The sequence below is a fragment of the Odontesthes bonariensis genome, chromosome 3 (genome assembly GCF_027942865.1).
Source record: "Odontesthes bonariensis isolate fOdoBon6 chromosome 3, fOdoBon6.hap1, whole genome shotgun sequence".
Taxonomy (NCBI): domain Eukaryota; kingdom Metazoa; phylum Chordata; class Actinopteri; order Atheriniformes; family Atherinopsidae; genus Odontesthes; species Odontesthes bonariensis.
The window spans coordinates 44,135,054-44,160,285 of record NC_134508.1 but is presented as its reverse complement, the minus strand read 5'-3'; the positions used below and the strand labels follow the sequence as shown (position 1 = coordinate 44,160,285).

Sequence of the window (25,232 nt, the reverse complement as noted above, 5' to 3'; positions counted from 1 at the left end):
GATGGTTGAAGACACTGACTTGACCAGAAACAGGTTTTTATTTAAAAACTGCATCAACCACATTACATATTATGCAAAAGAGAAAACAAATAATTTAACATTCACCCTCTCTACACTTCTGAAATATACAAGAGCTGTTTTGCAGTGTTACTTTTTTCTTGATTCAGTCTCCCTCCATGGATTATAAAGGTCTTGTGCTTGTGATTAAAACTGGAGTGTATTTCAGGTAAAACCGTTGGCTATCAGTGCCTGTCACAGTCTGGATTCCAGGTTCTTTTGAAGATCAAATCCTGAATGTTATAATGGTACAATGTTCTCACTGTATAAATAACAGCTTTATCATTTTGTTCTTGATTTTAAAACAGTTTTACTGTAAAAAACACAGTTTTGTTATTTTGCTCTCTCCTGTGAGGGTTTATTCATATAGATGTTCCAAGTCCTGAAAACCTGCTTTAACTGAAACAACCTGTCATAAATGGCTTGTTTTTTATCCTCTTAATGAGGAGTTGTATGTTTGTGAGATTATAATCTACTATATAAGGCTTCCAGCGCTGTTGTAGGTAACCTCCTAGGAAAGAAACATTTCACACCCAGTTCTGGATATTAACAAAGAAAAACATGAGAAATTTTGCAATATGAGAAGCCAGTTTCCTTTTTTTAACTGCTGACGTAATGTGTCATCAAATCAGTGACAAACCTGGATGAAGTTACATACCAAAAAATACAGTTTTCAAAGTAAAACACTCAATGATGAGAGGCAGACAGTGAATGACACCTCAACAAATCCATTCTTAGAGCCTGCAACAAACACTCAGGACAGTTTGTTGTGCCAATTATTGAAAATCAAATCAAATCTGTGTAAGTCTCTGGGAAAACTGGCAGACGTGATGAGGATGAAACTAATTCAGAATTAAGCTTGACTTAATTTAGTTTGGTCCTCTCAACCCCCAACCAGTCATGCCACGTGGCCTCTCTGCCTGACTCCGGTTGTGCTGGAGATTTCTTCCCATTAAAGGAAGTTCTCTCCATAGTCAGCCCGTGCACGCCCAGGACCGAAGAGGAGAATTCTGTTGGTGAGGCTTTTTTAAACAAACTGGTCTGACATGAATAAACCTTTGATAAACTGGATTAAATTGGATTCTAATTCGATTCCAACAGCTTGAATAATAATTGGATTGTATCCAATGGGAATGATATTGAACTTGTTTATTGTCTGTTAAAGGTGCCTTGGATTGATATATGTTGTGAATGAGTTCTTTCTAAATAAACTGATAAAACGGATTTCAATTAAATATTCACCGTTCATACAGAGAGAGTCATCGCTATTTCAGATCATGTTTTACATCTGTGCTGCGAGTTGCAATACATTCAATCAGGTCCACTCATCTGGTTTGTTGCTGAGAGAAATGTCCAAAGCTGTCAAAAGCTGACAGAGACAGTGGGTGGAAATGGTGAAAGGCTGCACATGTGCTCTGGCATGCTCAGCCCTGGCAGGTACTAAAATCTTGGGCTTTCTTTCGAAGTTTTTCCAGGAGGTCTTTCAGCTTGATATGAAGCGCGTCAAGGTTTGATGACTTCTGAAGAATCTCATCCTGCAGCCCTCTGAGGGAATCTGCTTTTCCTAGAGAGAGACAAGATGACAAGCATTGACCATGTAACTTATCCAAATCTCACTGTGGGTTTTACTGACCTGTGTTCATTTTTTTATACACACCCAACCTGGGAGACTTTTTCTTAAAAGATCACAACAAACATATTGTCTGTGTGAGAACAAAGAAAAGTAAAAAAAAATACAGATTTTTTTCCCCAGTTAGAAACTGATTTCTCCCAATGTAGATGACCAAGAGAAGCAAAAACATCTGGACACGTATGTAAAGTAAGTCTGAGATAAATGACAGATTCTCAATCCACATTACAGGAAATTACAAATAATCTATTGAACATGAAAATGGAAACACAACTAGTGGCAGAGGGATGTTGCTATATCACTGTTGCTATATTATGGATAGTATATTATTGCTATATTACCCTCCAGTGTCTTCATCATGTTTTCAGTGGTGTTAACCAGAACTCCAGCATCCTCCTGCAGTTTCAGTAGTCGTTCGTCCTCAGGCTCTGCCTCAGGGGCAGCTTCATCTTTTAGACGATCAAGCTGTTCTTCCACAGCCAACAGACCCTTCAAATGAACATATTTGCATGAGGACATATATTAAGAGGCAGTTTAGATTCTAATCCAAACAGCTCCATCATCAGTCTGATGGCTCCTTGATTCGCTCTGCAGCAGGACAACAATAAACTCAGAGCCAAAATGGTTTGTTACACAGAACTGCCTGGGATGTGCATTGAATGGTTTAATCAGTAGAAATAAGTGGATCAGTGATTATATCTAAAAATGTAAACGCACTAACGTCATTTGCCATTCAAGTGAGCACGTTAGAAACAATCATACAAAACAAGTCTCTCATTCTCGATCGTTCACCTGATGGCACCTTCTAAAAATACATCTTTTTAAACATCTCGTATGTACATCTGCTTTGATCTCAGTACATTCTTGCATCCAGACAGCAGACCTTTTCGCTTTTTTTTTAGACGGGCTTGAACAAAGCTTGTGTTTCATGAATGGACAGACTTAGAACCTGCTGCCGGTCTCCCAGGAGTTTCTGGTCCTCGTAAAATCATCCGGGAACTGGCAGGAACTCTCAAGCCGTACCAGCAAGATATTGGATGAAGGATCACTATCTTCAGCCAGGTGAATAAAGTGCTCCAGGCTATTTCCAGCCATGCAGTGAGTAGAGGTTACCTGGAGCTGGTCTGAATTCTCAGCTTATTGAGATGACCAGACCTTCACAGAGTCGATCACAGCCAATCCCCACGCTATTTATGCCACTCAGATTCTCAAATAAGTGTGTGTGTGCAATTCATATCTGGCATTCTGATAAGCTACTATTATATTTAGACTGGTCCAAGTTCAAATGAAAGATTCACCAAATATAAGTTTGCACAATATACAGTCCTGTTAGCCGATGTGAAATGTGAGACCAAACTATGAGGTCACTCCACGCATGTGTTAGGCTTGTCATGGTGAGCAGATGGTGTGGTGCCATCAGCACCCTGACTCCAGCGCATGGACTGGACTGACATGCAATTTATGCTAACAATGTTCAGCTTTACTAAATAATCCAGATGTCCTTACCTGCTTGGCTGCAATCGCTTCGTCCTTCGCTCTGTCTGCCTTTTCCTCTGCATTCTGAGCCAACTGGCCTCCATTTTTCAGCAAGTCTTTTAGCTCATCCAGTTGGGGTTTCAATGGATTGGTCAGTGTTGATATATCATCCAATGTCTTCTCTATTGGGCTCAGCTGATCTTTTGACTGAAAGAAGAGAAAACAAATCAGTACATACAGCCTTATGTGCAACTTTTTCTGGAATTGGAATGAATGGATCCCATCCATTTTTAGCCGTGTCAGCGCCTCCTACCTGCATCAAGTTGCTGTTGAGGCTTTCTATGACAGCCAGCTTATCCTGGAGTTTGTCCTCTAGGTCAGAGAGAGAGCCCTCAGCTGCGCTGAACTTTGTCACCAGCAAGTCCACATCATCCTTCACTCCCAGTGCAACATCTCTGCGAACACACAACCAGAGAAAACACCTTTCATCAGTCTGAAGACTTACAAATGTTAACAGATGTACTGTACATGTTCTTTTCCATTATTTTTCATTTGTACTTTTATTTCAGTAACAAGTAATGAAGTCTGTTACCATATATGAAAACGTAGACTCATTCTGGATTAAATGTAAGTTCCCCTCTTTATATTGTGTATTTAGTGATGTTCTACTGGATATATCTGTCTGGATATTTCTCTTTAAGCTCACATCTGAATCAACTTTGAATCAACACTTGCATTCTTGAAATCTCAGTATTTACAAACAAGTTAGGTGGAGACAATTTATAAAAATAGGCCGCATCCATATTTCTATTGCTAGCACTAACACTGCCGCTAATGTCTTGAGTCTCCAGGTGCAGCAGGTTAGGTGTTCACAATAGTCAAATGTTTTCTGTATTCTATTTAATGAAAAATATCAGCTCAACTTCCGATGGAAACAAAAAGTTTGGGACAGGTCCATGTTTCCCACTGTGTAGCATCCCCTTCTTTTAACAACATCTGTAAACATCTGGAACTGAGGAGCCCAGCTGTGGACTTTTGGCAGAGGGCCGTTTCCCCATTCTTGTCTGATAGAGGATTCTAGCTGCTCAGCAGTCGTGGAGCTTTTTTGTATTTTGTGTTTCATGATGCTCCAAAATGGCTGCACGGTGGTGTGGTGGTCCGCACCGTCACCTCACAGCAAGAGGGTCCCTGTTTCAAATCCCGGTTGGGTTCTTTCTGTGTGGACTGTGCATGTTCTCCCCGTGTATGCGTGGGTTCTCTCCGGGTACTCCGACCATGTCCCACCGTGCAAAAACACGCATGTCAGGTTCATTGGTGACTCTGTATTGTCCATAGGAGTGAGTGTGTGCTGGTTTGTCTCTGTGTGGCCCTGTGATGGACTGGCAACCTGCCCAAGGTGTACCCTGCCCCCCGCCCAATCATGGCTGGCTCCAGCCCCCCTGTGACCCTACGGTTGGATTAAGGGGGTATAGAAAATGGATGGATGGATGTAGACGGTGAAATATTCCATGTTTTTGCAATTTTACATTGAGACCCATTATTCCGACATTGCTCCTCAATTTGCCCACAGCTATTTGCAAATTGCTGAACCTCTACCCATCTTTGCTCCTGAGAGACTCTGCCTATCCAAGGTGCTTTTTCTAACCCTTATCACGTAACTGACTTGTTGCCAATTACCCTGTTTATTTGAAACAGGTTCCTCCAGCTGTGTTTTATAACCACTTACTTTTCCAGTCTTTGATTATCTCCAGAACATGGTCATACTGTTTGGAATACACAAATCTCATGGTAGCTCATGTGTGTTTCCCCCTTACAGATAAATTGTCTGGCTCTAGATTGTTTGTGGACACAGGTGTAGACGATATTGAGGGCACAAAGCAAAAGGCAGCATCTTGATTAAGACAGAAGTGAAAATCTGCTATGTACAGATGCTGTGGCTATGCAAAGTTGATAATCGTTCAAAATAACAACATGAGGGGTGGCCACGTTTTGTCTGACAGTGGAGTCTCAGGGCACACCTGGCAGCTTGGGCCTCCAGCAGCAGTTTCCTGGCGTCATCCAGCTGTGGCTCTGCCTCCTTCAGCACAGACGTGCTGTTGGGTAGATTTGCTGCCAGATTCTTAAGCTCCTCCAGCTTCCTCTTCAGAACAGCCAGGCTGAGGGGAAGCTTGGCTTTTAAGATCCAGTCACTCACCTTCTGGATTTGAGTCAGGTTGGAGGATGGGTCTAGACACAGGAAATGTGGAAAAATTAGATCAAAGTTGCAATGGAGAGACGATCCGAAGAGTCACTCTGAGATGCCCTGTGAAACTTCATACCAATGCCATGACTGATTCCACTAATTTGTACCTGAAAGGAAGTCTTTGAGCTCTTTTACAACAATGCGTGTCTCTTTTAAATCCTCTTCTATCTCCTCTTTGGCCTTCTCCAGTTTGCTGGATAGCTTCTCCGCAGACTGTTTCACCTGCTTCGCCGTCTCCTGTGTTTTTTGGAGCTTCAGTGGAATGAAAGTAAAATAATGATTTAGAACCTGTAAACTGCTGTACAATCTAAGAATAATCTGGAAAAAGAAACAGAACAGAGCTATAGTGATGTGCCTACGTAGCTGATAGAATGAGCATGTACCATCTCAGCAGCCTCTGTGATCTTTCCATTGAGTTTGTCCAATCGGTCCTTCACATCCTTAACATCAGCGTTTGCCCTTTTGCTCAGCGGCAGACCACCCACACACTTTGTCCCCTTCTTACAAGGTGTGGCCCCCTCTGGTGGGCACAAATCTCCACCCTTGCACAGGAGTGGGGTGCAGGGCTCTGACTGAACACTGCCACACACCTGAAAAATGAAGTCACAAATCATAAAGGTGCATATCTTACAGTGATCTAAGAACTGGTGTCCCTGAAACGAAACTCCAAATTGTCCGTCAAATGATATAGCATTGGTGTTTTAGTCTCTTCAGTAGTCAGTTTCGTCATTAACACAGAGACAGTCACTCGTTACATGTTAGAATGTCATCTAGGGCTCAGCAAACATTCACAGTCTCCAGAGGATGATATCAAGTCCTTTTGAAGAGCTTTAGAGCTACAGTTCTGTCAGATGACGCCACATGTTTAGAAGTCAGATAGGCAGTGGGCATATTCTACACCACAGATAATGAACACTGCCACTGAGAATGGTTCCTGAACTTTTTCTTAGCCTCAACCTAAAGCCCAATGGCCAACCTTTCTGTAGGTGATACAGCGGGAAATTGAAGATTGCAAAGCATCCATCCATTTTCTATACCCACTGAATCCATCAGTTGGGTCACGGGGGGGCTGGAGCCTATCCCAGCGGTCATTGGGCAGGGTGCACCCTGGACAGGCTGCCCATCCATCACAGGCCACGCAGAGACAGACAACCATACACACTCCTAAGGATGATTTTAGAGAAACCAATAAACCTAACATGCATGTTTCTGGACAGTAGGAGGAAGCCAGAGTACCCAGAGAGAAGCCACGCATACAAACACAGAAAGAACCAGCCAGGAGTTGAACCTGGAACCCTCCCGCTGTGAGGCGACGGTGCTAACCACCACACCACCGTGCAACCCAGATAGGATACCAGTTGATACAAATTTGTTGATCAAGAGTTTGTTTCTGGTACAAATTTTTTAAGCTGTAGCTTTCACAATGCTGCAGCGTGTGCTCTGCTGAGGGGGGTTAGCCTGGCAGGTACCTTTTTGGCAACAGGAGTGAGGTCTGGGTGGGAGGCCATGCTGTGGTTCAGTTTGCTCAGATCTCTGATGTTGTTTGGCTGTACTTGATTCTGAATGTCTTTAGCCTCCTCTCTCACATCAGCTGACTCCTTGACTGTGTTTCCGCTGGCATTCACCTTCTTGGCTGAATCTGTAGACTCATCATAGGCATTCTTGATGGCAATAAATGCCCCTGCATACAATACAAAAAGTCAACTTGAGTGTATTTTATGCAATAGATGTACTGAACCTCTTTCATTTGCTGTGACCTAAAAACACCAGCCATCCATCCAACACATTATCAACTGTTGCAGAAACTTTTGGGTCTTTTTCTAACCTGCATTGTTGGCGCTGATGGAGTTCTCTATGGCATCTTTCTTATCTTTGTAAAAGGAAATGAGGCTGTCCATCAGAGCCTGCAGTTTGTCCACCTCAGATTCCAAACCAGGAAGTCTTCCCATGGGAGAAAGATCATCGTTAACTTTGTCCACCTTGCCCCTGCAAGACAATGACAGTTGGTCATCAGGAAAACAACGTATTAGAATAGTATTAGAAAATGGGAAAATTACAATCATCAGTGTCAGAAAACACATTCCTAAAAAAATGAAAACCTTTAAGGTGTGATAAATGTTTATTTTCAGTTTTTCAAACTAAAGTATAGAGACTAAACATTTTTCCCTGAAGATCTGAGGAGCTGCTCACCTGAGCTTGTCGAGCTTTGATAGAGCATCATCAACTTGTGTAACAATATTGGGTGGAAGGGAGATAGAATTCCTGATCAGGTTCAGATGGGACTCAAGAGTCCGAATACGTCTTCCAAAGTTTTCAAGAACATCATCATCTCCAGGACGAGAGGGGAATCTGGGAGAAAGTCTCTCCAGAACTAAGCTAATGTTCTTTCGCTGGTAGTCTAGCGTGAAGAAGCAGGAGGGACACTGTTCACAGGCAGGGAAGGAGTCACAGTGTCCAGCATCACAAGAGTCACAGCGAGTCCCAACGACACCTGGCCGACACAAACAGGCCCCTGTCTGCTTGTCACAACCTTTTCCGAAGGTTCCCTCAGCGTCACACTTACATGCTGTCAGGGAAGAGACAAGAAGATCAGAAGATAAAGTAATCACCACCACACATACCAGCAGGGCTCAATCCTCACAAGGCCACATGTTTCAATTTCATTTCTAATATGTGCAAATGCCTGAAGTCAACAATTAAGAGAGATCTGAATCTAGTCCAGGGCGCCGCTCTATCAGTTTAAGTTGCAGTCTTTCTCTCTCTCTCTCTGTCTGTCTGTTTGGCCTTGAACATGACAAACCAGCAGCTTTTTACATCCCTTTTCTTCACAACACCATTGAGTTTGCTTTCTTTAACACTGTGAATGAGTCTTCCCCTCAGCTGGACCTGCTCACCCTGCCTCGCTGTCAGCTCCCCCTGTCGCCTTTAACATGTACTGCATTTACTGCCAGTCTTCATCATTAATGACCTTATTCCAAAAGTGTATTCAAATATTACAATTTTGTGATACAGGCAGGAATTGTCAGTTTGAACAATTTTCTAATTTCATTGATTAGTTTGTTGAATAATTCCAAGTTCATTCTAATTGTCTGAATATTGATACACAAATACTACTACCTTGTGTGCTTTCTGTTTATATTTCTAATGCTATATAAAATAAACTCAATTGAATGAAATCTTAGAGTCTGTTTTAACAGAGTTTCAGAGGATGAACATGGAATCAAAGCCTCCTTTAATAAATAAGCTTCTTTTCTTTTTGCGCCATGCAGTATTTAAAGAAGTCGACTCACGTTGGCAGCCTCTTAGAGGTTCTCCATATGTGTTATCTGGGCACTCGGTACATGTCCGGCCTCCAAAGCCTGCTCTGCACTGACACTGACCTGTTAGCTGGAATAAAGAAAGAGCAAAAGAATTTATTCTTGTATCATTACAAATCAGGACAAACTTCAATTCTGTCATTTGTTCTCTGCAAATGATCCAGGGACAGAACATCCACAACCTCTGAGGTGTAGTACAGTTACAGCCAAATTCTAAGCAATGCTTCACAAAGTTGACCTGGGATTTTCTTTGAAGAATGGGACAGACCAAGAGTTTATTTCTCATTCATTCATATGTTTAATAAAGTATACAATTATATAAAATGCTCATGTATTTTTTTTAAATTGAATTGAATTTTCTCACGTCATCATATACCATATATATTTAAGTCCTCTTAAACATGTCTACAGATTCTCTTTAATCATCTTAGTAACTAGATCACTATTTTTCTGTGAACCATTAGCAAGATTTCAACATTAACGTCTCATGTTGCATTTTGTTCATTCTCTTCTCCATTTAATTCATTTAACATGGTCTAGGTTCTATAAATTGCTTTGTTTCTCTCAATCATTAGTTTACACACACTCATATAGTTCATCTTATCAATATAAGCACTGTATTTACAGTAAGTTTACATTTATTCTCCACAACTGCACACTGATGAACATACTGGGGTTCAGTGTCTTGCTCGTGGACACCCTGCAGTTGGAAGACTCAACTAGCTGCGCCACAGGCGCTCCATGTACAGGGAGCAATGTATAAATAGTGTTTCACAAAGGCACTAACTACATTTACACAGACCTAATATGAACCTTTTAGACCAATGATTGCCATATACCTTTCATAAATAAATGTTTACAGAGCTAACTATGCTCTGTTCAGGCAAAGTTAACCAGCACATTAGAACCAATTAGCCAGTCAAGTCAATTGTTTTTATTTGAACATGTTTTGAATTGATCGGCAAGGTTAAAAGACATATATTCAACCACAGTCATTGAGTCCAGATTCTCAACTTTAAGCATTTTGGTTGCAGATCTCTCCTTTTTTGAGATTTAGCTACTGTGCCATTAATGTGGACTGCTGTGCTGACACAGAGGTTAGTCTCATTTTGGAAGAAATGTCCGAGTTCTCACAAGATAATCTTAACATGGTTGAAGCTCACTTGTTAGGGCCATAGTGGTGAGGTTGGTGGTGCAAGTCCTACCTGGTCACAGGTGTCACTGTTTGACATAGTGGGCTCACAGCCACAGGGTTGACAGCGTTCTGACAGGAATGGTTTCCAGTAGCCTTTTGAACAGCTGTCACAGGTCAGACCGTGGACATGGGGACGGCAGGGACACTGGCCGCTCACAGGGTCACATACACCCGACAGGGAGCCATCTGCAGAACAGGAACACCCTGGAGCACAGCATTCCGTAAGTCAGTGTTAGGAAGAAGCACGGTACTCTTCACAGATCAGAGTCAAAGAAAACCATTTTAGCTGAAGTGGAAATATCAATATTATACTGTTCAAATACCCTGTTAGAACACAATGTCCTGCACTGAAGTTGTATGTATGCCAAAATAATAAATAAAAGTGTGCCAAAAAATGATTCATCTGTAAAAAAAAAAAGGAAAGAATAAACATGGAATTAATCAAATGTGCAAACATTTCCATTTTTGACATTTCTATTGTGTCATTTATTTATGATTTTTTTCTTATTCTTTCTAAATTATTGCTGTTTTTCTATTTCTTTTGCCATTTTAGTAGCTTTTGTTTAAGCAATTTCTGTATTACTTTTGCAATAACTCCTAATAGCTTTTTGATTTTCCGATTTCTGTACTGCTCTCCCTTTCAAAGTGTGAACAACACAATCTTATTCATCCAAACTGTAACACTGCTGCCGAAGCCAGGCTGAGCACAGAGGAGAAGCACATCCTATTCCTCCAGTGTGCAACTGTGTGGCATCCTTTTGTCTATGCTGCCAAGTTCTGGCATTCACACATATGGAATGTAACACTCACCCTGGCTAGTGGTAGGAATAGTCTAGTGGTTAGTTTCACTTGCTTTTAGGACTGAGGCCACAGGTTAATGACCTGTCAAAACCACTTTCATTTTTTGGAAAAGTATTCAAAGTAGGGAAATAGCAAAAGCAATTAAGAGAAGGAGAAAGTAAAAAAGAATGAACAAACAATGTTAAAAACAGAGCCAACACAGCAATTCATAAAAAGCTAAAGCAAGTTACAATGTTGGACTGGCGGCCTGTCCAGGGTGCACCCCGCCTCTCGCCCAGTGACCGCTGGGATAGGCTCCAGCCCCCCCGCGACCCGACCGACGGATTCAGCGGGTATAGAAGATGGATGGATGGATTTCCACACATCTCTGTTCCAAATGTGTTCTTTCATTAAGCCCACTTTACATTCACTAACATTCAATTTTAAAATTGTTAAGACAGATTTTTTTCATCGTTCCATGAATATGAATAAATTAAATGTTGAAAAAGGCTTACATTGATATTTATGATGTAAAATTTTCACTTTCCTCTTACATTCATGTGTAAGCAACGTGCTACTCTTTTCAAACATTTTGTTCTGTTTTTTTACATTATTCTGCAAAAAAAAAAGAAATAAAATAAAATGAGAAGCAAAAATAGTTGAGTGATGATTATAAATTAAAAGCATTTCATTAAGATTTTCAAATGTTTGTATTTGCATTTAAATTAACGAATACTTATCAAAGTAGTCATCACAATGTTCTGTCAATCAAAACTAAAAAATGACTGAATTATTGTTTGGCTTCATTCTTTTATAACAAAGCATTCATTTTCATAAACTCCTGATCTGAATGTAAAAATCTAAACTTTACACGTGAAAGTAACTGCTACTGAAGGGTGGATAAAAAGTGCCAGCATGAAAAGAAATCCCAGAGGAGTAAGTTCCTCGTTAGTGTTGTTGGATGACTTACTGTTGCAGCCCAGAGGATCAGATGCAGTCAGCCCGTAGAATCCTCTCTTACAACGGTCACAGCGGGGACCCTCAACATTCACTTTGCACTGACAAGAGCCTGTGCTGTCGTCACACCGGCCACCGTTCACTGCCCCCTCTGCACTGCAGATACAGCCTGGAAGCCACAGGACAAACAGATGCTCAGATGCTGTATTACTCTGTGCTGTATGAAGGGGCTTCGGGATTATTTTCACTTACGAATGCATGCATCGGGACGGTCCATTTGGCTGTGGGGGTTTGGCTGGTAGCCTGGGACGCACTGGTCACAGTTCGGCCCTGTGGTGTGGTGCATACAACCCTCACAAACTCCTCCGCTTCTACGCCCACTGGCCTCATACACCGTCTGGTCAAAATGACAGCGCTGGGCGTGGTTGTTGCACTCACAGCCTGAAGAAAGAGCAAAAGACTTGGTAAACAGGTGTACAATACTGTTAGATAATCCAAAGTGCATCTATTTTATCCTTACACCCTGAAGACAAGCACAAAGTGGCAATATGCAAATACTAATGGCAAAGTGCTGCAGTTTATAAGGGAGAGCTTTGAGCCTTTTCTCCACAGGCCGTTTAAAGGAGCAGCGCAAAACCTGCTACGCTCGCATCTCAGCAGAGCACTACATCAATATTGTCACAGGTTACTCCCCCTCACACAATCTGCATGAATTTGAGTTAATCAGTATGCGTTTATAAAAGTAATCAGGCGTTTCTCAAGTAACTGAATAACATTGTCAACAGAACAGGGACAGAATGATCTCGTTGTGAAGGACAGTCCTGTGTTTCCTAAGCTAAAGGAAAGGAAGCATTGAAGCACCTTGCCTTAGAATTTAGAACATTCATCCAGCTCTAATCAGTGTTGCCATTCATATGCTTCTGTCATTTCACCCATTTAAGCATAAAGGAATATTTAACCTGATCCATAATTTACATGATTTGCTTAAGAGGTGAAGTAAGTCTTTGGCCTTTTGATATCAAGAAGTGTCCTATCTGTTATTTGTTCATACCCCGAAATACAACTCATATTTCCACCTTGTAAAGTATTGCCCCAGCAGGTGGCATGAGGGAAATACTCCTCATTTAAATGTTTCCTTATGAGAGCGAATGTCATTGCCAACACAGCCTTGATGGGGGGCTTTGTGGTGGTTGAATGGAGCAGCTAAAGGTTTGAGGGGGTGTAAAGTGTAAAGGACTCACCTTATCACCAGTCTAATATGGCTATCCTATTCAGTTCAGTTAAATCTACTTTATGTATGTAGCAGCAACATTTTGACAACATATGTCTTATCTGAAGATAGTTTGAATAGAGAGTTTAAAAGTTGAATTAAATCCAGTTATTAAACAAATCGCTGTAATCCAATTAGAATGAATTCCAATTGAATGTAAATCAGGCCAGTTCATGACCGTTGCATACATATAATGCCACTTCAGAATACACCAGCAGAATCTGTGCAGAGGACAGGAGCAGGGAGCGAGGCCGTCGGACCACTTCAGGGTTTCACTGCTTCAACACCACGAACTTACATGAATTCCATATCATCAAGTTTTATTGTTGCTGTTCCTGAAAATTGTTTAAGTAAAGTGAGCTTTAACAAATGGATTTCAGACTTTTCAAGGGCAAAAAAACCTTAGCACTATTTGATTTAGTGTGGAACTGGTGAAGTTGTTTGTGTGTGTCATGGTGACGGAGCAACAGGTGGGCATGAGCTCACGTTTGCAGGTGTGAGGGTGGGCCTCCTGCGCAGCTCTCCAGGGCAGATCATTGTAGAGATCAGCACAGCGCTCACAGTTTACACCTGCTGTGTTGTGCTTGCAGTCACACTGAGGGTTCACCTGCAGGTACAGAGAAATGAATCAGTGTGCAAAGCTCAATTAGCAAACAGGACATTTTTCTTTACATTTCTCACTCAACAGTGACATTTAATCTTTGGTAGTTGGGGCAGAAATAGCTGCCGTGTCAGCAACCAGGGATCTTTCTCACAAATGATGTCTGATGGCATCCCAGACTGGAGGCCTGATATGCTCTTGGAATAAGCTCCTCATACATACCTGCATGGCATAGGACAGTGGGTTGTTAGATTCCTCTGGGAGGCATCGGTCAGCATGTCCATGGCACATACAACTGCCCATCACCCTCATCTCTTTCAGGGCATAAAACCTACTGAGACCTCGGCCTGGTAGGCGGGGCACATCACCGAGCTCTGTTAGCCTCACCCTGAGCCCCGTTAACCCAGTCACATCTGCAGAGAAAACAGCTGTCAGACTGGGTGTGTCCTCCCTCCCATTTCTTTAGCCAGGAATTCATTGCTGATATCACAAGACACATACCTGCAATCTTTCTGCTGTTCGGAGCTGGGACAAAAGCATACTGACGCATTGGACTGAACTCAACCTGCAGACAAAAATGATTCTATTTTCATTCTTGACACACCATCTTTCATTATTTCATAACACAGGGTTTCTGGGTTCCTGTCACTGAATTGTAATCCATCTTTTTAAGAACTTTATACCAAAGCATATCCACACCGAAGGATTCGATAGTTTCACACTGTAACGTGTGCCACGTGTCTCTAAAAGTGATCAATGAAAATGTAAACCATCATCCTTGTGTAAACTCTTAGGATTTAGAATACGAGGACCATGTTAAACGAAATAATTCAAAAATTCTACTCTGAACTATTGTCTGCATCCTGAAAATGAAAACAAAACCTAATAAATAGATAGATACATAAATACAATCATAAAATACTGAATAAATAAAAAAAAGCAAAAATGTTTCACCCATGTTTCCAGAAGGCAATAAATGAAGCATTTTATGGTGCTGTGGCAGGAACATCTTAGAACATTTGATTGAAGACCTGGCTGATGTTTGTTCTTACTGTGTGATCCTGGTATGGATTTGTCCACACAGGGGGCAGAGTGTGGCAATAAGTCTGCTCCAGGGTGAGAGGAGTTGATGTGGGGACGCCAGGGAATGCTTTCTGACACTCTGTGGCCAAGTAGAGCATAGGTTGCCAAGTCATGCCATTATTCAGTGTCCTCTCGATGACAAAGGCACTGGGACGAGGACCCTGCAAAGAAGAAGATGGATTTTATGAATAAAGAAATGAATAGGGAGAATGAACCGTTTTTGTCCAGCCTGCTTGGTAAATATGTTTTAAATCTATATCTACCAAAATAGTTTGTGTCGAATGATATGCAGAGTTGACCATTTGTGTGGGCAAAAATACTGAAATCTCTGTGTAAAATATTTGAATGGATTTGAGATCACATACAGTGTACAGAAGAAAAGATGATGATGTGTCTGTGACAACATGTTCCTGATATCTGTAGTAATTACGTGCTGAATCCTACCTTGAAGCTCAGCACCAGGTTGTCAAGCTGGAACAGGTTGTTGAGGTCCAACTGAAGAGTGACTGGACTCACCTCTACAGGATAACCAACACAGCAGAACCTCCATCATTTAAACGGCATATCAACTGCACAACATCCTTCATCAAAATATTATTCTTATTCTCTTCTTTTTTTTTTATAAAAGTAGAATTATTTTGTGGATGAGAGCACATTTCCAGTGATATAACACAGGACAGCAGATCAGGAGATACTTCTACTGACAGTAAATTCAAATTCAGGATCAGGTTGTACAGTGTTGACTTTCTTGCTTCCCTTGCTTACCTTTTCTGGATTGCCACCATCTATCTGGTCCAGAAGATGTCAGGACATCCTGAACTGTGTGGGCCAGCTGGCTGTTTGGGTTTCTGGAGTCACATGGGCAGCACTTCATCCTCCTCTGTCAAAGAGTTAAAATACTTTGTTTCCTGCTGGGTTACAGTGTAATGTTTGGTGCATGTATATGTCGATATTTGTCTCAATGAGTGTAATGTTTTGCCCTGAAACTGGCCCAAACTGTTCCTCCCTGCTCTGCTGTCACTGAGTCTCCAGAGGAAAGAGAAACGAATATGTTTTCCATGGGAAGCCTGATGACTGACTGTGCTAGCTTTGCATTGAGGGGAACAAACAGAGCTATCAAAAAATTTAGCACAACCTTTGCCCCACAAAAAGCTGAGGAAGGAGTGTATGCTGCTCATCCTGATTCCATTTTGTATGGACAAAATATGAACTGTTATCAAATGAACTGCTACTGAATTTAAAAAAACAACAACTAAAAACACAATTCAATGTACAGTTAACTGGCGATACCCCGTAAATGTTTTTTATGCAGAAAATGACCTTTAGGTGAATATCTGCTGACCCTTAAATCAGCATTTACACAGGCTTTGTCTATTGATGCCCAAATATTACGTTTATTCTCATATTGTTTCAGAATTGAAGAAAATGTTCTCTTTTTCCACTGCTGCAGAATCATATGCTCCTCAGGATTTGTGAATGTATGTACTTAGATGTCTCCCCACACTCCCATTATACACAGCTGGGCTGCTGCTTCCATCAGTTTTACATCTGTTTTCACTGAAGGGAACAGTTCCAACTAGGCTGCTGATTGTTACAACGGATACAGGTCGTTTAGGCCATTGGCGTTTAGGCCGCAGTCGTTTAGGCCCCCCTGCAGTCGTTTAGGCCAGGCTACCTGAGCAGCTGAAATCTTTATTACTGTACATTCGTTATTATAAGATATAAGTCAGCTCTACTGGTCTGTCTGGGTAGCCTACATATCGATGGTAAATTATTTAATAACCAACTTTAGTGTGGAAACGTTTTTTTTATTTAATAAATGGTGATTTATAAATTCATAAAATTGTGGAAATAATCATCCGCATTGCCACATTCATTGGACAATAATGCTGTATAATACAAATTCGGTTAGCTTAACAATGCTAAATCGCGATCATGCTAACGAGCAGAAACGGACATTTTAAAGAGTGCAAATACACACCAGGAGCAAGAAAACACTATCAGAAAGGTAAGTAACATGTACACATTCATTTCACATCAGTATGAACATAACTTACATCGTCAGTGACTGCCGCACCGGTGTAAACATGTCGAGTGGTGAACGTGAAGAAAGGAAGAGGAACTGCACAAACCGTCTTCAAAATAAAACGCCCACTTCAAATAATAACGAATGTACAATAATAAAGATTTCAGCTGCTCAGGTAGCCTGGCCTAAACGACTCCTATGTTGGCCTAAACGACTGCAGGGGGGCCTAAACGACTGCGGCCTAAACGCCAATGGCCTAAACGACCTGCTCCCGTTACAACATAAAGGCCTTGAAAGTGTTTTCCCCTCTAGATACGTGTCTCAACACACACACACACACACACACACGCGCGCACACACACACACACACACACACACACACACACACACACACACTGATATACAATTGTGCAATCAAAACTGTTTAAATGCATTTTCCTCTAGGCTGAAAGAGACCGAGGAAAGGCTAACTAATAAATATGAAGCTCATTTCAAATATGCTTTCATTTTAAACATGAATTTTTCAGGGCATGTTATCTTAATTCCTTAACACACTGATAGTGGTACTACTCTGGGAAATTTCACAATTTTACAGGTGATTAAATTACAAGATCAAAAGACTTAATTTTCCACCTTATTAAAAAAAATGTAAACATCAAAATGTGTCATGGACAAAGAAAGACGTACTGAAGATACTTTACATCAGTGTACCGTCGGTAGCACAGAGCATGTGTCTGTATGCAAAATAAATGGTTTTAAAAGCCTTCTCTGACTGGGATATTGATATTACAATGAACACCAAATCATACGAGGAACAAATTGTCTGAAGACAGGGTCCAGGCAACTGTGACTGATACCATGAATGGAAGAAAAGAGAATAATGTAATGTAGTATTAAAAACAATTTTCACCTATAGTTACACCAAAAAAAAAGAGAAAAGTCTCCATTCTGTCTGGGACAGATTTAGTACAGAGCTCCAAACTTTTCAAGCATCTGCTCAACAGTAAATTGTTTGAATTTGTTGGGGACGAGGAAGCATTCCTCCACCCTGAACCACACAGCAGCACCACTCTGGTGTTGTTTGAACTCTACTAAATAAATTCAAACCTATGCAGTGACCTGAGAACTCGTAATGTAAATTCATGAAAAAATGACTTTACACACTTGCCTGTCCTGTATCAGAATGGAATGAATACACTTACTATGTCTTAGAATGACGTGAATACAACTTCACATGAACGTACACGTCACACTGTGTGAAAGACTACATTTTTGTTTTTCACTTCACATTTTGTAGTAATAGCCAATGATACCCTGAACTATAATTACAAAACAATCCCAAAACACGACATAGCTTTGCTTTCTAAGGGGCAATGAACTTGAAATTGTATGCTATTTATGTGCAGCAGCATGATATCACATTGTCCTTGCCTGCCTGTAGGGCACAATTGAATAAAAACAAATACACTATGTTCAATATCACATGCACAGGTTTTTTTTCAAAAGCAAAAGGAGGGATCTTATCTAATCTCTGGTGATAAAGGATATTCAGACTCAAAGGTGTGTTCATGCCACTTTCACCACCTCAGTTCACCCTGCAAAGCACGACTGGGACTTTAATCTTGACTTTGTACTCAATGCAGGTTAAAAGTTATTCAACGAGGAACAATCTGAAGTTTATGGCTTTTGGCACTGCAGTGACTCACCTAAAACACATGTGCAAATACACTCTGTGTGCATTTGTTTGGTGCCAGCAGCCTCTACGAATTGAGCATGCTTTTAGCCCCACAGTTAGGGTGTAAAGTCTACTGTGGACATGGTGACACAATTAGTTCGCTAAGTTTATCTGTGTCTGTATTGGCAAAAGAAGGTTCAGGTTACATTTTAACTTATTTCAGCTGTGCTGAATCCCAACAAATCTAAGAAAGACATGAAAACCACCTGACGGCACACGATATAATACATGTGAACTGTATTAGGATTTCCAACAAACAGGTTTGATATTGTTTGGCTGTTGAGGTCTGGCACTGTTTTTAAGATTCACTAATAGCCTTACTGTTATTTTCTAGCTTGGCAATTATTTGGATTACTTTCTACACATTACTTGTGTAGAAATGAGTTATTAATCCAAATGTATAGAGCAGGTTAAGATAGTGATGGTATACTTATGGGGTGCCAGTTAGCTCGGCTGGCTGAGCTGACGTCCCACATACAGAGGCTGAAACTCCTCCATGCATCCACCCCGGGTTCAACTCCCAGCTGGGGGTGCTTGGCTGCACCCCCCCCCCTCTCTGCCCTCATCTCATCTCAAGCAACTTTCCAATAAAGGCCACGAGCTACAAAAAAAATGGCATACTTATAAAATTAGTTCTCAATACTACAGCCCCAAAAGAGAGCAGACTCGCCCCACTTTCTTCAGGCAGAAGACTCGGTTCATCACCAATTGAGGATATTTTCAAGAAGCTTGAAAGGTCATAGGGAGAGAGGGGGTTACATGCTACAAATCAAACCCAGGACAGCTGCGACGGGGTATATATTTGTCACCCGCCCATCCCAGTGAGCTAAATGTTGGTCCAACATGAACATACTTAACCCCAAGTTTCTGTCTGTATGACCTTCCACCTCTAGGACAAATTCATTTATTTGGTAACTAGATCTGGAGGCCTCTGTCTAAATCTATGTATGGATTCTATGTATTCTATGTATAATCTATGTATATTGCCCTCAGCTGGAGGGTCTCAGTATTTTTCATCAGTTTCAATCTGTAGTATTGGGACAACATTGGATCATTCAGAGATCCTCACTGAACTTCTGGAGTGAGTTTGCTGCACTGAAAGTAAAGGGGCCGAATAATATTGCACGCCCCCCTTTTCAGTTTTTTATTTGTTAAAAAAGTTTGACACATCCAATAAATTTCATTCTACTTCAAAATTGTTGTTGATTCTTCACAAAAAATTAAAATTTTATATCTTTATGTTTGAAGCCTGAAATGTGGCAAAAGTTTGAATAGTTCAAGGGGGCCGAATACTTTGGCAAGGCACTGTATCTGCAGCGTTTTACACCATTCATCACACCTGTCTGACATACCAATGAACTGAGCAGGAATCTCAGATCTTATTTGTTTTATCATACCTCTCTGTCAAGTGTTTCGACATCCATGATCATAACTTTGTGTCTTTGTCTGCTGGTCTCATATGTGGAGTCCTATGAGAGTTCATCCTTGGACCTAATCTGTTTTTACCATTCCATTCTTCTGTTACAATTTAGATGTCCCAAAACTTCCTCCATCTAACAAAATTGACGTCTTTGTGATGGGTCCTATTTGTTTTGCCACAAAGACTGTGGACACTTGCTTTTGCAAGGCACTATGACCTGTACAGTTGACACCAGCCCATTTTCACAAAATATATCACAAACCCTAATTGATAATTGATAACGGCGGCCGTGACTGAGTGGTTGTCGGTCGTCCAATCACTGGAAGGTTGGCAGGTTCGATGGGTTAAAAGCGGAGGACAAATTTTGTGTGTATGCATGTATGCATGACTAATAAATCTGATCTTAATATTAATAATTGATCAAATCTAGAATTTTATGGAGCCTGGGAGTGGTAATCCATCTCCCTTGTTTTTCTTCTGACCTGAATTTAATACAGGATGTGCATTTATTGGACACATACCTGCACACATCAGGTGCCTGTACAAAGCACGCTTCGTAGCTTCATGAGGTAACTTCAACTTTAACTCTGGGGTGTCAGATTGTCTTTGGAGTCATGAGGTTGGTTCGCTTTCCTACCAGGGTGCATAACTGGAGTCAAAGACTTCATGAGATATGTCAGCGGTAGAAAATGCTTATGTACCCTAAAACAGAGAATGGTTAGCCTGTTCCTGCTGACTTTTAAAGATTTGGTACAAACAATTTTTCAAAGAGTGAGAAAAGGGCCAGAGTGCAGCATATCAAATTCCCCAAAATACGTTCAAACTGATCCATGTAATGTGAATGGGTGAACGTGGCTTGTTGTGTAAAAGCACTTGGTGGTCAGCTAGACAAAAAAAACACTATATATGAGTCCAGTCCATCTGCCATTAATCTGATAGAATAAGACTGGAACTCTCTTATATACCTCAAGAACACAACTGCTGCAAATGCATTCAATAAAATATACAATCATTACTAATCAAATGTACTTCTGCTAGTGATAACGATCGGCTTATAAATGTATGCATTAACACAGTCAGTTGTTAGCTTCCTTCCTGCTTTGACTGCAGCAGCTTTTTTTATTTATTTATTTTTTTAGTTTTTTGGCCCTCTAGATATATGCAGTGTAACTGTCAGCTGCTTTGACATGAGTGCTCACACATCCAGAGTCGGATAACCTGGGTTGACCTTCTGAGATGATAACCAGCATCATAGTTGTTCACAAAGATCTCCATTGTAATGGGTAGTTACACCATATAGCCACAAGATAACATGGACATGTTAAACCCGCTTTGCAGTGCAGACCCGTACCATCCTCTCACTTTCAAAACCTTTCAGCAGATGACAACATTTTCAGATTCAGTTTAAATCTTCTCATGTGTGTGCATTCAGTTACCAAATGGGTCACTGAATCAACCTTAAACGTGAAGTCCCATCCATCCAAATCTGTCATACTTTAAATCTACCGTCAGTGATGTAACATAACTTAACTTAACTTATACAATGCTAACAATTTCTAAAATTATTATTTACAAATTTCCACAAGTACCAGATACAAATCTGATCATGTATTATGGCCAATCTGTTATGTCTAATAGTCTGTATACATTTGGTTCAAAGTACTTTGAATAACGAGCTTTTTTTCCTCCACTGTCTTTATTGGACTGTGATTTGTAAGCCGTAAGCTGTGTGTTGCACCATTCCTTTTACAAATCTGACACAAAGCTGAGAAATGTCACAGAAAATATCTTGTTGAGCATCTATTTCAAAATGTCTGGAGGAATTTTAGTTGCAGAACATACTAAATACAAAAAATGATCTTTTTTGTCAGGTTTGTCGAGCTGAAAATAATGACCGTGGAGTTTCACCTGTTATAGAAAAAGTTTGAGAAAAGAAAATTGAGAAAAAAGTATTTTTGAGAGCGATGGTCTCTTCTCTCCCTACTTTGAGCAAGAACAAAGTCTGCAACATGACACATTTGACTCTTGCTCACTGTGTACCCTCTGCTCTGGACAGTTGCTCTTATTTCAAAATCAGCACTTATATCCAGACTGATTGTGCTGAGGCAGCAGACTTTACAGACATCAGCCAAAAGTACAGTTGCAACATGATTCTTTGGCACCAAAATCAGACAGTTTAACAAATATACAGTGGAAATCTGACCAAAACCACCACAAGCACATCCATTTTCCCTATTTTTCACTGAGCTGCATCACCTGGTTAAAACTCAAAATAGAGATCCATTTATTCATCCCAAATTGTGAAATTAATTAATATTAGGGATTATCTAACCTAAGCGACCAGGCTGAACGCTGCTTGCAGTGCCCCCATTGGGTTTTTACGAGGCCAACATCTCTATTTCAATACGGATACTTTTTAACCTCCTAATGGGATTTTTCTCCCTCTATCTAACTCAAAACTACAGCTTTTATTTTGAAAAGTACTTTGTGTTTCTCACCATAGAAGTATGCCTCAAATAAATCATCTGAATAGACTGAGGTTGATATGAATGGAACGCAAAACAGTGTGTGCAAAAGACGTGTTTCTAATGCTTGATGAGATGAATTAACCCCTCAAAACACGTACCTGTTGGTATGGGGTGCAGTACACCTCAGAGCCTGTGAGGCCACAGGTGGAGGAGGCTTGGAGCCGGTGAGCTCTGCCCAGGAGCAGGTCATTGGCTGGTGGGTAACATGCCCCCAGAGAGCAGTCATTCTGAGCTTGAGATACTGCTGATATTGCTGTCAAGAAGAAGGCAGTGCAATCAGGAATGCAGTGTCATAACAGGTTGTCATCAGTAACATTAGTTCCCCAGTTCACAATAAACATTTCCATTTATCATTGACATTTGACATATTACAAAATCCCCACCCTGGACAAAAATATCTACATGAAAATGTTTGTGTAAGTGTGCCACACAAATACACAGAGGCTGAACTGACTGCCTCTATATGTCAACGTGTCCACTATCGAGACTGTGGCAAGACAGTCCATTCAACTAACACAAGTGAATAAATGTACGATAGGATTTACATTTCACAGCCAATTTGTTTTTTATATCCAAGTACAAAGAAGTTTGGTCTTCAGTAAGCTTATAGTTCCTTATTAAGAATAGCAATATTCACTGACAGATAGTCAGGGTTCGGTTTTTAGGTGAAATACATATGTGTTAAAAAACATAGAGAAGTGTAAAACCTGTCATTCGTCAAGAATAGATCTGATTTAGTTTGACTGGTAAATATTTTGAGTAGTGCCACTTCATAAAGTAATGCTGCTGAAATGAATGAAGATCAAATGTGCCTTTCCTTATTTCTTCATGTGAAAATTGTACCCTGCCTGTCAACCGATGGCTGGCTGCTGGGATGGACTTTTTCAAAAAGTTGGAACTTTGCAACATGAACAGAGCACCGAAGCCCATTCCAGCTGGTTGAGCATATACACGCAGATGTTATTCAAAGCCCAACAGCATTATCTGTTTTTTGTTTTGAGAAACTTGATTTTGAATGATCTCAGGTGGACTAACATGTTTGGAAGTATTTTAAAAGTTTGGTCATGGTGGGACTAACACAACGATTTTTCTTGTGTCATGCTTACTGAAAGCCTATAAGTACAACATAACAACACAATTACAGCTCCAGTTTTTGCCTACTACTTTGTGTACAAGCTCACATTTCTGTTCTCTCAAAAATGTTTCACTGCAAAGTCAGGACGGATTGCTGGCCAGTTTAAAACAGTGTAACTTTTACTTTTCAACCTCCCTTCCGTGCAATAGAATGTGAGATTTACCTCAAACCAAGTAACACATTAAAGCATCTAAAATACATCGGTAACTGTCTGATTTGGTCATTCCTTTCAAACATTAAATGCATCTAAAACCAGTAGCAGTAGCCCCACAGCACAACAGAACCTCCAAAATGTTTAACAGTTCGTTTGCTTAAGAACTTCATTTTATTGCCAACAAATAAATGAGCGTTTCCTCGGTCCACAGCGCATTACTCCCAGAAAACACTTGTGTTGTGCTTGTGCCTTTGTACTCCAGCCTGCACAGATTTCTCTTACAGAATTTCTGCTTCGAACCACATCCTGGAGGCATTTGAAGAGCTTCAGGAGTGTGAACTCACTTGACAACTTTACATAAAACTGAAATGATCAGATCATTAACATATGACTTTTAGCCTTTGGAATACATTTTTTCCTAACAGCATTTCTGTTGCTCTCCCCTCCAGCTCTCATGTTGTTTTTATTGCAAAAAAGAGACAGTTAACAATTATTGTAGTAAACCTGAATGTGGAATTCTGGCGACAGAACAGTGAGAATTAAGCAAACATCTTTTTTCTTTCGTTTCAGATTTATCGCCAATAATTTCGCCAAGCAAAGTTTTGTGTGTTTATCATTTCAATATATGAATTTTTGGGGGGGTTTCTTTCTTTTTTTTCAGTTATTGTTGTAATTGTGAACATTTTCGAAAAAAATCTATTATTGAAATGTATTATTTTGTAGTAGACAGATGGGGGGGATCAGCATCTACCCTTATAATGCTCAGCAACTTGCAGTTGAAGCCAAAAAATGTCCCTGAAAGAAGCCCTTTTTTTTTCTTAAATACTGTAAATCTTACATCATACAGTGTTTTGGAAAGTGTTCAGCTTCATTGATAGAAATGTTCACAGTCCTGTTAGTTGCTATTGAGACAGGAAAGCATGGTTGGTCATCGTCTAACACTGTAGTTGAATTTCACACACCACAGTAGCCCGGAGACTATATTGTACAGTAATTTAAAGGATAAGTAAATAGGCAATTAGTTGATTCATTTGTCAACAGAACAGTAATAACTTTTTGTAGTTTTGTTATTTCATATGGTAAAGGTTAGCCGTTGTATTTTTCCACAGAAGATTTGAGGACTGATTCTTAGAAGCTGTAAGAAATATATTCGCTTTTTTCCCTAAATCATTTTCTTGCCACAGCAGAAGACATTAAAAGCAAAGGCAGAAATCCTTCCTGTGTTAATAGCTACGTAACCGTGTGGCATCAAAGAGATGGAGCGCTTTAAAAGCTGCGATCAGTTTAAGGAACAGAAGCATCTGGTGTGGCATGTATCCTTTAACTGGGAAATTAAACAACCACTTTATGGATTTAGAATGTTACTGCAAACAATGAAAAGAAAATGTAGGAAATCTTACCTGCTAGGAGTAAAAATATTCTCATGTTGTGTTCCTTTTATGAAATGTCTGGAAGAGATAAGAAAGCAGCCGTGAGCAACCACAAACAGAATCCCAAGCAGCTGATGGTGTTTTTAAATCTGAAGCTCACCTTTTTCCAGCTCTTTTGTTCGCTTTAATGAACATGTGCGGTTACCGGGCTGCAGCTTTATAGACACACTCTGTGTCACCTGGACAGGGTGAGACA

The 25,232-nt window shown here is 40.5% G+C and overlaps 1 protein-coding gene across 1 annotated transcript; it reads right to left on the bottom strand.

Moving 5' to 3' along the window:
• Positions 1 to 19: 19 nt before the first annotated feature.
• lamb3 (laminin subunit beta 3) lies at positions 20 to 25,232 on the bottom strand. The gene is made up of 23 exons (XM_075461879.1): positions 25,137 to 25,232; positions 25,007 to 25,054; positions 22,416 to 22,570; positions 15,374 to 15,488; positions 15,053 to 15,126; positions 14,578 to 14,769; positions 14,027 to 14,090; positions 13,748 to 13,938; positions 13,411 to 13,531; positions 11,907 to 12,095; positions 11,668 to 11,823; positions 9,928 to 10,121; positions 8,696 to 8,792; positions 7,596 to 7,971; positions 7,231 to 7,391; positions 6,875 to 7,086; positions 5,789 to 5,995; positions 5,513 to 5,657; positions 5,182 to 5,389; positions 3,477 to 3,618; positions 3,194 to 3,370; positions 2,029 to 2,176; positions 20 to 1,621 (listed from the first exon to the last, which is right to left on the bottom strand). The coding sequence occupies exons 2-23, from the start codon at positions 25,029 to 25,031 to the stop codon at positions 1,482 to 1,484; spliced, it is 3,489 nt and encodes a 1,162-aa protein (XP_075317994.1). The 5' UTR covers positions 25,032 to 25,054; positions 25,137 to 25,232; the 3' UTR covers positions 20 to 1,481.

What these genes read in the sequence shown, in the direction of transcription:
- lamb3 (XM_075461879.1), bottom strand. Translation starts at nt 25,031, where the DNA reads ATGAGAATATTTTTACTCCTAGCAG. An exon ending in ACTGCACCCCATACCAACAG is followed by an intron (nt 15,489 to 22,415) that starts GTACGTGTTTTG and finishes ACTCTTTGACAG; the next exon opens with AGGAGGATGAAGTGCTGCCC. An exon ending in TCAAAGCTCGACAAGCTCAG is followed by an intron (nt 7,392 to 7,595) that starts GTGAGCAGCTCC and finishes ATTGTCTTGCAG; the next exon opens with GGGCAAGGTGGACAAAGTTA.